General features: G+C 33.1%; 1 protein-coding gene across 1 annotated transcript; it reads left to right on the forward strand.

The window, feature by feature from the left end:
• Positions 1-9,712: 9,712 nt before the first annotated feature.
• cd180 (CD180 molecule) lies at positions 9,713-12,076 on the forward strand. Its single transcript, NM_001310490.1, is given in 3 exon segments — positions 9,713-9,841; positions 9,919-10,079; positions 10,187-12,076. Coding segments are annotated over 3 exon segments (1,998 nt in total). The 5' UTR covers positions 9,713-9,739; the 3' UTR covers positions 11,922-12,076.
• Positions 12,077-13,484: the final 1,408 nt, after the last annotated feature.

Genomic DNA, 13,484 nt, shown 5'->3' on the forward strand with positions numbered 1-13,484 from the left:
GGCTTTCAGAAAAGGGTGTCATACACATACACGTAATTCACATAAAAAATGTATTTATTTATTTTTTTTAATGTCAAGTGTGATTTACATGTTGAAATATGGTCTGTGGTTTTTAACCAAGTCTAGGAAAAGAAAAAAATAGAAGGAGATTTCGTCTGCATTGTGGAAACTATTGTACTTAGTACAATAGGTCAAAAGTTTTATCTAGCTGGCATTGCCTTACCGGTTTCACTTCTTTAGGTACATGACACCATTTAGATGCTTTGATAACAGATCGTTAATCATGCCTCTGTCATAGTACAAGATTTGTCCTTAAGATTCTGCAGTGATCAGCATTATTTCTAAAAGCTTAATCTTTGCTATGCAATGCAAGCAATGTGCTAACTTCTCAAACCACACCCCAGGAATGAAAGAGTTGTTCTATTGTGAGCCCAGTACACATTGAGGTGTAGGGTGTATTGCAGCTTTCCTGATTGATGTCCAAATTATATGATGAAACATATGAGTGTCATCCATCACCTGGTTTTAAAGATCATGGATGAAACATACCCCAGTGGCTATGGAATTCTGTGAATTCAAACACTCAGAGTGAAATTTAAGCCACAACAACCACTTTGATCTCTTAATAAACATGTTGACAAGCCATTTCTCTAAACCATAATGAAAGTTTCATTGAACAAAGGGAAAATAAAAAGTTACACTGACATTATTCTTATCAGTATGCCATAGCCTTAGGCCTTGTTGCATAACTTCTTTGAAAGTAGGTGTTTTCCTTAATAGGCTGTAAAAGAACAAATAGAGGCCAGAAAAATATGAGAATACAACGAATTTGATAAAATCCCATTTGCCCAAGAGGTAAATTCCGAATGTTTGAACTGTATTAGAAACTGGTAGAACAAACTGATGGTAAGTGTCAGTCTTTGACATACATATTTTAGTTCATGATGTTAGTTTCTAAAACAAAACTCTTAAGATGTCAACTGCTTGGGCACACATAATGAATGTATCCTACATGTCATGTGGTTAAGCAACATTTATACTGTCAGACAAGAGGAGTAATTGCAGTTGTGTAATTTCAGATACACATTAGGCATTAAATGTGCGTTATTTGATCAGACAGCTTGTGTTCAGTTCACTTCTAAGCATATAATGCAATAGGAAGCCTGCCAGCTCCTAATCCAAACTCAAACATCAGACGCATGGCTAGAATAAGTCTGGAAGCTCTTGAGCGTATGCATCTGGAATGTTTTTTTATTTTTATTTTTTTAATTTTTTGCTTTTCCTGCCAACTAAACACACATCTTTCCCAGCGTATTCCACTTTGGTGATGTTCCTAATGTTAACATAGCTATGTGTTTTTTTTTTCAAAATGCTTGTATAACAAATTGTCTCTTGATTGATATGTTTATTCATGTCTTTGGTTTTCAGTGTTTCCATTTTTAAATCTCAAGCTTTTTACTGTTAATTGCAACATGGGACCGATGGACTAAAGCTTGGCTTGCTCCCAGTTCACAAAATGTTCTTGAACTAATTCCATCTGAAGTTAATACAGGCAGAGGATTTATCTGTCTCTCGGACTGCTGTATATACAACCAGTCTTTGTAGAGGTTAAGCGCTGCCGTGGTTGGTTCCAACTGTCCTGCATTTTTAAATGTTGTATATTCAATCTTAATATTTATTTAACCAGTGGCCAAAAGACATGGAAATTTGAGTTTTTTTAGACAAATTCATCACGACAATCAAAATATATTGGTCAAAACTTAGTAGTATCAGTTTCCTCACTTTCTTTCTCTCTTTCTCTCTCTCTCTCTTAAACACACACACACCAAAAAAAAAAAAAAAAAAAAAAAWATATATATATATATATATATATATATATATATATATATATATATATATATATATATATATATATATATATATACACACACACACACACACACACACACACACACACACACACACACACACATATATATATATATATATATATATATACATATATATATAATATATATATATATATATATATGTGTGTGTGTGTGTGTGTATATATACACACACACACACACACACACACACACACACACACACACACACACATATATATATATATATATATATATATATATATATATATATATATATATATATATATATATATATATATAACCATTTTAAGGTCAAAAGTATTTGCCTCTTTAAGCTATATATTTTTTTCTACAGAACAAACCATCATTATACAATAACTTGCAACTTACAATGTTCTCATGTATATCAGAATAATTTGAATTCGTTATGTGAAAAGGGAACATGTAATGCAAAAATGTCAGTGCAACATTTTTGATTATTCAAAGCCAGCTTAGGTCTAATAACACAGTACATTAAAGATTGTAAAGCACAAAGTCCTAAACATTTGCTTCTGTGTTCCACAAAAGTCATATGGGAACAAGGTGCAGAAAGGTCCAAAGAGTTTGAAATATTTAGCAAATGGTGTTCAAATGTGGCTGTGTATTGAAGTTCTTCTTTCTTATCTTTCTTATACTAAGAATGGTTTGAAAGAATTGTCAGAATTTACATATTGCTGAAAGGGGGTTGTAACCAGCAGCACGATGTAACAAAGGGAAATACTGTTGTCTTGATAATAAGGCCATTGTTCTAAGTCTCACAAGTGTCCTTGTCTACAACAATAACTTGCTTGATTGCTAGTCATTAAATAAATCAATATGCATTTTTGCTCCATTTTAGTTAGCATTTGTGCTTTACCAGTGGACATCTGCTTTACATCAACAGATTACATAAAGGAGACCATTTGGAACATACATCCACTCTTGGCAGTCATGTGAAATATACTGTGACATCAGTTTGTGAAATGCTGACCGTTCTATATGAGTGTGTTACTGTGTACTTGTCTGATTTTCTTCTTCCCTATTTTAGATTGTGTTTAATTGCTATTACCACCAGATATATAAAATAAAGTGGGTTTTTTTTTTTTTGCAAAAATAATTTTAACTTTCCCAGTGATAACAATAAGCATTTTGCGGGTTGTTTTTCCCTTACGTGTAAGCACTGTAGCTCTGTGTTTGAAAATGGCTCAGCTTGACAGCAACACTGGCTAAACAAATAATGTTTGAGTGTCACAATAAAGAGTGTCAAACCAATAAGAGATAACACAAAGCTTTATAAAACCCACAAATCTAAGAGGCATCAAATTATTAGGGACATTGGTGGTTTAGTGGCTCGGTGGTTAGCAAGGCTGCCCCACAGCAAGGCATGAAAAACATTTTGATTGCATTACATTGGTAAGATGAAATTTTCACAGTATGTGAGTAGTTGTTAAACAAAATAAAGTGTTGTGTGGATAAGACATTAAATACTGCACTAGATTAATTTTCAAAGGCTTATTTTTTAGAAACCCTGGAGACTGTTAGGTCACACATTATTTAAAGTATCCAACAATTAATATGCAATTATAGTTTAACTTTACAGTTAAATACAATTTCTACTACTAAATAATACAATGATGCATCTTTGTACCTTGCTTTATTGTTGCATGTTTATCCATAGTGCTGCTTTGACAAAATTTGAATTGTATAAAGTACTATAGAAGTGTAAGGCGTGGATTTTTGCTGCAAGTGGGTGAATGTAATTAAAGACGATGAACTTGACAATACTGACAACTAACTATTTTATTGAGCAAAAACTCCAAGACCTAACAAATACACTGCATATTAAACAACTTCACAGAAGTTAAGGCAACTTGACTTGACCTTCAGGGTGTCATAAGCTGCTTTTCCCACTGTCAAGCCATAGTACGCCATGGCTGTTATTGGGCTGGGCCCCTGAGCATGAGCAGCAAGGACGAAATTATGCAGCGTGTCCACTGTAGATCCAATGGCTCACAGTGCATGCAGCACAAATTCCCATCCTAATTACATCCTCAAAATCACACAAACCTGTTTAGTTCAACAGGAAGAAAGTCAAATTAGAATCACATATCATAAAGCACATCATCACAAAACAATTGAGATGGAGACACCAGAAGTAAACAAAGGGCTTGACAGATTCAAGATTCCTCTTGTATGGACTGGAAAAATAGAGCCGCATGTATTGCTCAGCTGTGATTTTTATGTCAGACTTCCAACAGAGTAAAAAAACTGACACTTTTGTAGCTCTCTACCAACTACAATCTTTAGGACATATTTCTATTGGATTCAAGTCAGGTGAATACCTGGGCCATTCCAGCAGCTTTATCATCTTTTCTGAAAGCAGTTGAGAGTTTCCTTGGTTGTGTTTGGGATCATTGTCTTACTGAACTGTCCACCTAGATGAAATGGCTTCTCTGGTTTCCCTAGCTAAAAAAAAAAAAAAAAAAAAAAAAAAAAAATGAAGGAAGATACGAATTTCAGTGATACGAATAGTTTGTGAAGACTGTCCTGCTCATGCTGCTCAAACCGCTTGGATTGTTTTGGTGCTAAAGCATATACTATAGCGGATTGTATTAAAGCGCTTCGCCTCAGATGTTATTCGTTCTTCTTGTTTCTGTTGTAGATAACTGACCAACAAAATATACATACAAATTAAGTTGCACATTATTCATGACAAAATCTGATGCCAAAAAAAAAAAAACATATTTTCAAAGAAAAATATATAAAGTGTAAAAAATTGTATTTCGTTCCCGTCTTAAATAACTGCAGATGGAAAATGCTTCGCTGGAAAATAAGCATTTAAGTAATGATCCACTGCTCTTGTAAACATCTGTCATATATTTGCTACATTTTAAATATGTCATTATTTGAAAGATTATGTATTGATAATGACAGCAAACCACCAAGAAGGACGGACTACATTCAACAGGAGTACCTGTATACACAAGAGCAAGCTATCTGAAAGGGATGCCCGGGTGCTAACGCAGATTGTATCCCAAAAAACATAAAAAAAAAAAAAAAAAAAACTGCTGCCCAACTTAAGTGGAGAATTAAATGTGAGCTTCAACTATAATGTCTAAACGTCAGGAGCTTAACAGGGTCAATATACATGGCCAGGCTGCTATAGTCAAACCCTTGGTCACTTGTGCCAATGCCAAACATCGGTTTCAGTGGTGCAGGGAAAGAAAATATTTGTGGGCAATGTGAAACATGTATTGTTTTATGATGAGTTCACCTACACTGGAAATGTGGAGATAAATCCCCCACATCCAAGAGAGTTACCGTGTGGAGAAGCCCCAAAGAAGTGACCACCAAGACTGTTGTATGCTCCGAGTGTAGAATGAAGGTGGAACAGTGATGGATTAGGCTACAACATCATGGCATTTCCTAGGCCCAGTACTTGTGCTAGACGTGTGCATCACTGCCAAGGACTACCGAACCATTCTGGAGGACCATGTGCACCCGATGGTTCAAACAGTGTATCCTGAAGGCAATGTCATGTTATAGGTTGAAATAGCCCCAAAAACATACAGCAAGACTGATAACAGAGTGCTTTGGTGAACATGAAAGTGAAGTTAAACATCTCCCATGGCCTGCACAGTCATCAGATTTAATTATTATTGAGCCACTTCAGGGTATTTTTGAGGGACGAGTAAGGAAAAGTTTTCCTCCACCAGTATCAAGTAGTGATTTTTGCAATTTCCTTAACTGATTTGTGTTATGAGAACAGTGCAGTTTAGGATGTTACATAAAATGCACCAAAAACAATGATCCAAATGAAGGAATGAATGACCAACTATTTCTTTCTGCATTATCTGCTGAATAGGGGGCTGTCAGAATGATTTTAACAAAGTCGTGTGAGATTAAGGGTCACACATTGATGTCTAATTTAGCGATTTGGGTCACCAGAGGCCTGCTGTCTGCTCTTTGTGCACCGCTCCACTCAAATGAGACATCTGATTCATGCAGCTATGACCATGCCATGGCTGTCCTCAATACCCAATGCCGTTTACTGCCCCATTTCATTGAAGTTCACTTTGAGAGGGAGGGAGAGCAGGGGGCATTAAAATCACTAAGAGGATTATGGTCTGAGAGGAAGGATTTTTTTTTCTGCTTAGTAATATCTGCGCGTGGGCACAAGTGCATCTGCAGTATCACGACTGAGAACAGCTGATGGGTGGTGGGCTGAACAGGCCCTCCAGTAATTTAGTTTCTGTGTCACGATGAGGGGGTGTGATGAGCTTTTATGCTTCAGCATGCAGCAATGGCAGATTTTTCTTGATTTTTAATCCTTCATTACTGACTGCACTACGCCAGGATTAAAAGGGGGTAGTAACCAATGGACAATATATAATGACTGCAAATTGCAGCATGTGAACATATATTATATTATATTATTATATTATGTTATATTATATTATATTATATTATATTATATTATATTATATTATATTATATTATATTATATTATATTATATTATATTATATTATATTATAAATAGTCTAGAATAGACAATGTTATTAATAGACATAGTTGCAGTGCTCAGCAAAGTTGAGTAAACCACATTTTAAAATTAATATTTTATATCCATTTCTCATTAAATAGCATTTAAACAAAACAGATTTATTAAACAGCTATTTTAGTCACCGAACATTTTTTGAAATTGAAAGATAACCCAATTTAATTTAAGCAAAATATTGCAAAAAAAAAAAAAAAAAGTTGCAACCTACAACATTTAAAAAAAAATTGTTTCCCTCTATTTAATTTGTATTTAATATTTTTCTATAACATATACATTTGGGTGTACTGGTTTTTGGGCCGTTATCGTAAGTTATTGTATTAGATAAGCTCTAGATTTGTCTTTAATATACAAATATTATTTTGTAGAGCTTTCGCTAAAAAAATATTAATTTAAAAGATAGATTTGTGAAGGGTGTACTTATATATGCCGAGCACTGTATATATTTCAAACAACATTTTAAGGACACAATTATTACCCCCTTTAAGCTATATATGTTTTTTTCTCTTTGATAGTCTGTAGAACAAACAATCATTGTACAATAACTTGCCTAATTACCCTAACCTGTCTAGTTAACCTAATTAACCTAGTTGAGCCTTTAAGTGTCACTTTAAGCTGTATCGAAGTGTCATGAAAAATATCTAGTAAAATATTATTTACTGTCATCATGGCAAAGATAAAATAAACCAGTTATTAGAAATGAGTTAAATAAAACGATTATGTTTAGAAATGTGTTAAAAAAAACTTCTCTTCGTTAAACAGAAATTGGGGGAAAAATAAATAGGGGGCTAATAATATTCTGTTTAAATAAATTCCTGTGAATAAGGGTTCAAAAACAAGTTGTTGACTTAATGTAAGAAGTATTAGTAAATGTATTTAGTTTTACATGGTCACTCATGTTTGGTAAAATTCATGTGTAAGCAAAATTGCTTGGGGAAATGTGCTAAATCACCATTTTTTTCTGAAACCCCGTCATCCATATTGACCAAGTGATTTTATAAGTCAAATGTCATAATGCAGATGATCATCAGTGGATAATTTCCACAGTTCCTTTTTTTTAGCTTCCTGGAAATTCTAAATAACTCTTTCACGACATGTTCAGGGTTTCCTTTTACAGTGATTTTCTACAGTTCCTATTTAGTTAAGTAAAGTCTTTGAAGCTACATTTTTGACCAAGTAATTTTATCAGTATATAAGCCAGCCTAGCAGACATATTTAGTATAGGCGAAGAAAAAAAAATGTCTATGAAATAAAGTAATTACATTAATTAGACATCTGGAGATAATCCATAAAAACGATAATCCATAAAATTGTATCAATTGTATCAAAAACATTGTAATTATATAAAGCATATATCAATACAAATCCATTAAACCAACTGTTGATCCATATTATACATACAGGAAGCCATTAAATCTGGAATCGTGTCCTGTGTATTAACATTTGGCTTTGAAAACACTGTAATCCTCTGGCTCCACCGAGACACTATAATCTGAAAAAAAGATTTATTTCTATTTATACGTACATTATAATGAGTGTCGTCTTTATCTCTCAATTGGATGTAAGGATTGCATAACCACCAACATCACAATTTTTGACCCCATCACAGAGGAGAGCAAAGACAGAAAAATATCGCCCCCTACTGGAAAGCTGTTTCTATTACAAGGCTTGAAAAGTAGGACAATGGATTGGCCATGTGTTCAATGTAAATATGATGGCACAAGCCATTTCCAGTTACAACAAAATAAAGGGTTTGCTTTACATATATGTACACATTTTCTATTAAACGTATATGGATTCATTCAAACACTTACAGTAATAGCATTTGCCCTAATAATGCCTGCCTGCATGTTATGCAACTGTTGGATTTAATATTAAATAGGTTACCTTCACTTTTTGGTGAAATCAGGGCTTAGGGATTTCACGCAAGTTTAAAAATGCAAAAAAGTTTTAGTTTTTTTTTTTTTTTTTTTTTAGCACTCATTCGTTTTTGAATACACACAGGAGGTTCAAGTCAGGGTTTTTAATGTGTCCTGATCCTGAATGTGTCTATGGTTTTATAATCATCTCAGTGTGTGTGAGTGACCCATGTCAAATGAATTAAACAAATATAAAACAGCGACTAAGCTGGCTAGAACTACCGGCGTGTATTTAATTATTTGGAGTCACCCTTTCTAGCCAGAGACAGAATTAAATATTCAAACATATGGAGGCCGAGAGTGCTTAATATATTACAATTTCAGGAAAAAAAAACAACACTCAATTAATAAAATACAAAAAAACACGTATACATACACGTAAGAAAAGATATTTATCCGTTTGACAGCATACGTACTGCAAATCCTCACAACACTAACTTTTTAATGTGTTTGACTTGTAAAGATTTGTAGCACGTATGCTGTCAAATGAATGAATATATTTTCTTAATTTGCTGGCGTTTTTTGTAATTGCATGCGTTTTCTCAAATCAAAGCTCTCTCGGTCATATACTTTTAGAGTAAAATAAAGAAGATGCATCCTCTTTTAATATATATAGATGCAATTATTATTACCACCCACTTGTCTTACCCAACTTAAAATGCAATCATGTTTCATTAGGAGTGATTATTGCGTAATTAAATAGAGGGTTGTGAATTGGCATGATATTTCAGTGAAGGGGGAAAAGCTAAAAGTTTTAGTATTCAAATCAGGCCTTGTTACATTATAATTGAAATCATTAATGCCATCAACCATGTAGATAAACAAAAAGTAATTTACATTTTCTAAGATTAAGAAATTACAAATATTTGATCCACACATAATTCAGCTAAAGGCCACAACACAAATAGTCTCCACAACGTATTCACATCTTGAGCACTAATGGGAATAATACTAATACAAATAAAAATAGAATACTTTGTATTTTGAGTATTTTAGTTTTCATAAATGTGTGAAATGAACCCATATTGAGTAGTCTCACATGATTAAAGTGATATATTTTCCATTGTTATAAGATGCAGACATATTTTTAAATTCAAATCAACATTCTTTACTCGCACTACTCATAGGGGATTAGATAAAAATAAAAACTTTTTTTTCATTATATTTTTGGAACTTTTGGAATTTTTGACTATATTGAAAGAAGTGGAAATTTTCCCACATGCAGCTGAAAAAGTTGGTGCCCTTTTTTCAGTTAAACCATTGTTGGGAAGTTATACCCGACTATACTTCTCGTTTTACATGAAGTTCCTGTTTTTTAATACCTATATAGCTGACTGAAGAAAAGACATTATTCTTTTCTGTCCTGTAGAAAATGGAGAGTTTTTTTGTTTTTTACATGTCATTTTACTCTATTCTTTTTCACTTTTTAGTCTTTAATGAAGCAACACCATGGGCGAGAAGACATTGTCAACAGGTACAATTATGGTATTAATGTTGAATGTTAAATTAAGATACTGTTAATGTTTTATTTTGTTTCATTGTGTGTTTCAGATAACTAAAGGTTACGATTGTAATGATATGGACCTACAATCAATCCCAGATGAGATACCAAATTCTGTTCAAATTTTGCAATTCAGCTACAATTATCTGCCTGCTCTGTACAACTCCACCTTTCAGAGGCTAAAAAGCTTAATTTCTTTAGATGTGACAAGGTGAGCAAAGCTAAATAACCCATAAAGCTGTGTACAACTGTGCATGAATAATAATAATAATAATAATAATAATAATAATCTTTCCCCCCCCACACACTAACTCACAGATGCAGCATCACTTTCATATATGAAGATGTGTTTACATATCAGCCTCACTTGGAGGTCCTTCTCCTAACTGGAAACCCTCTTGTGTTCATCGCAAGTACAGCTTTCTCTGGACCACTAGCATTGAAATATCTAAGCCTAGTTCAGTCAAAGATCAAACAACTGTCAGACATCCCATCTGAAAATCTTGCTTATTTAGAGGTTTTGGACCTCAGGGGAAGTAACATTCGCTCATTAGATGGACTAAGCAATTTTCGCTGGCAAAATTTGAAGAGCTTGCAGCTTGACTTAAACTTTATTGACCGGATAAGTTTTAATGACCTACAACCATTCAGCAACCTGGCTGGGGTGAGCATCAGCTTCAAAGGAAATGATTTCATCTATATAGAACCCGGTGCTTTTCATTCACTGAATCTAAGTAGTCTTGATTTTAGTGGCTGCTTAAATAAGATGAACATCTCATCCCTCCTGAAAGGTCTTGAAGGAATTAAAACCAACAGACTGAACCTGGGACTGTATGAAACTGATTCAAACGTATACATAGCATCAGCTGCGCTACAATCTTTTTGCAACATCTTCGTAAGTGATCTGGATTTCCAGCTTCAGCATTTCTTAGACCTAAATAATAGTACTTTTCATTGCCTTGAAGGACTTAAAAAGCTTGACCTAACTAGAGCTCATCTGAATGCATTGCCCTTGAACACAACTGGCTTGTCTACATTGTCACATCTTATTCTAGATGAGAACCAATTTAAAGATGTCTGCCAGAGCAACACTAGAAATTTCCCCATGCTTACACACTTATCCATAAGTGGAAATTTGAAGAAACTTACTTTCAGCAATAGATGCTTGGACAGTCTTGGACTGTTAGAGGAGCTGGACCTTAGTGTTAGTTTAGTAAACCCCAGAGAACCTTGTTGTAATAACCAACTGTTTGGGCTTGGCGAATTGAAGCTTCTCAATCTAAGCTATGGGTCACCAATGTTCTGGAGTTCAAAGCCTTTCAACGTGACTCCAAAATTAGAGCACTTAGACTTCAGCCATTCAGTTTACACTCTAATGAACGATAGCTCACCTTTCAGTAATCTGCAGAGTCTCAGAACTCTAAATCTTTCTTGGTCAAATACAGATCTGACAAACGTGCACCTTTTCGTTGGCTTGAAGGCCTTGCAACATCTCAATTTGAGGGGGAATGCCATTCAAGGAGAGGTTCTCACTCAAACGGAACTCTTTAAATGTGTGCCTCTTTTGGAGACCTTAGTTTTGTCTGCATGCAAAATAACTTCATTTGATGAGAACTTGTTTAAAGGTCTTAGACATCTCAATCATATAGACCTGAGTGAAAACAAGTTTGTCAAACTGAGCACCTCTGGATTTTACTCGCTTGATTTTCTCAAACTTAACTTCGCCAGAAATGATATTACAACTGTGGATGTTGCAAGTGTTGCGGATTTGGGAGAAGAGGGTTCTGTTGATCTGAGCTACAATCCCCTGGTTTGCAACTGCAGCAACTTTGAGTTCATCCACTGGGTTAAGAAAAATAAAGTCAAAGTAAAGCATTTAATGGAGACATTTTGTAATAGGACAGGGACAAGGATTATTGATGCTAAACTGCAATGTGACCTTCCTGTAGGTGTACTTGTGTTTTGCGCAGTTCTAGCTGCAGTTCTACTTGCATCTGCAATATTCTTGCTCGTAAGGAGAGTAAGGAAATATTCTATATACACAAACCTGTAAATTCATAAGATTTATTTGGTCTCCCTCCAAATACAAACGTATATCATTCTATTTTAATAATATTGTATAACATTTATATATTGAGCCAATGTTGATTTTGATTTAGTAGTGTAATATGTTGTAACTGAGAAAATAAATGGTTCTAAAAACGTGAATCTGTTCAACAAAAATTATGTTGTGGCAACGCTTTATAACTACACACTATGAATCATTTATTAAGCATTAGCAAATAGTTAATTTATTATCTGTTGTACTGCAACAAATGCTGTGTTCTTGACTTATAAGCACATGTAATATGTGCTACTTGATTGTGTTTTCATACTTTCTTAATAACACATTTATTTATTGCATTATTTACAAACAAGTTATTTCAGAATAGTTTTTTTTTTTTTTTTTTTTTTAAAGATCATTAAGAATGTGTAAGTAAAATGACAATGGTCTGTTCTGTAGACTTGGAAAAAAATAGCTTAAAAGGGGCTATTAATTTTGACCCTAAAATGTTTTTTAAAAAATTCAAAACTGCCTTTATTTTAGCCAAAAAAAAAAGAAATAAGACGTCCTCCAGAAGAAAACAATATTATCAGACATACTGTGAAAATGTCCTCTGCTAAATATCACTTAGGAAATATTAAATAATAAGAAATTATTAACTCACCTTTATCCAGTTTTGTGACTTTATCTAAAGCGAGGACTATTAATGCTTTCTAAATCTTTTATAAATCCCAATATCCGTCTCAAATGAACTATAGATCTTTGCAATTTTTTGTACAAATATTTATTTACTGTAACATGTAAACATTGCTGAATAACAAGTCAAAATATGACATTTTTCATGGATGAATTTAATAAATCATATATTAAAATACAAAGTAATTATTCATATATGTCTGGATAATAAGATATATTATGTTAATGTTAATAGTTTACTATGTATTATAAGTTTTGATTTACATATCTGTTCTGGATGTTCTTTAAAAACACCAACTATTCTTAAATAACTAGTTTGTAAATAATGCAATACTTAATTTATTATTAAAAAGAAATCATCAACAAAGTATGAAAACGCAATGATTAAGCACATTATGTGCTTATGAATCAAGAATACAGTCTTTGTATCATCTATTAATGTAGATCCAATGCTAAACAAATACTGTATTAACTATTTGTTGATGCTTAATAATTGATTCAGTGTGTATTTATTAGTCTTAGCATTTTTTCTTTTATGATGTATATTATTACAATATTACATAAGATTAATATTAAGTTATATAGTAAATTCCTTACTACAAATGTATCAAAACTTTTTTTTTTTGCTAAAGATTTTCACAACTATAATGGGGTCACAACTATAATAATGCTTTATTAAAACAGTATAAAGCACACTTTGCTTATTTTGTCTTTCTCTGTAAATGTGTAGTATTGTTAAATATGCCAGCTTATTTTTTTATTATTGGAAATGATATGTAATTGGTTGATTTAACTCTTGTCTGTGATTATTTAGCTTGAGACTTAAAAGTAAAACAATTTCTAATCAAAAAGTATTAAAATAAATACAGCAAAATG

The sequence above is a fragment of the Danio rerio genome, chromosome 5 (assembly GCF_049306965.1).
Source record: "Danio rerio strain Tuebingen ecotype United States chromosome 5, GRCz12tu, whole genome shotgun sequence".
In the NCBI taxonomy this organism is placed as follows: domain Eukaryota; kingdom Metazoa; phylum Chordata; class Actinopteri; order Cypriniformes; family Danionidae; genus Danio; species Danio rerio.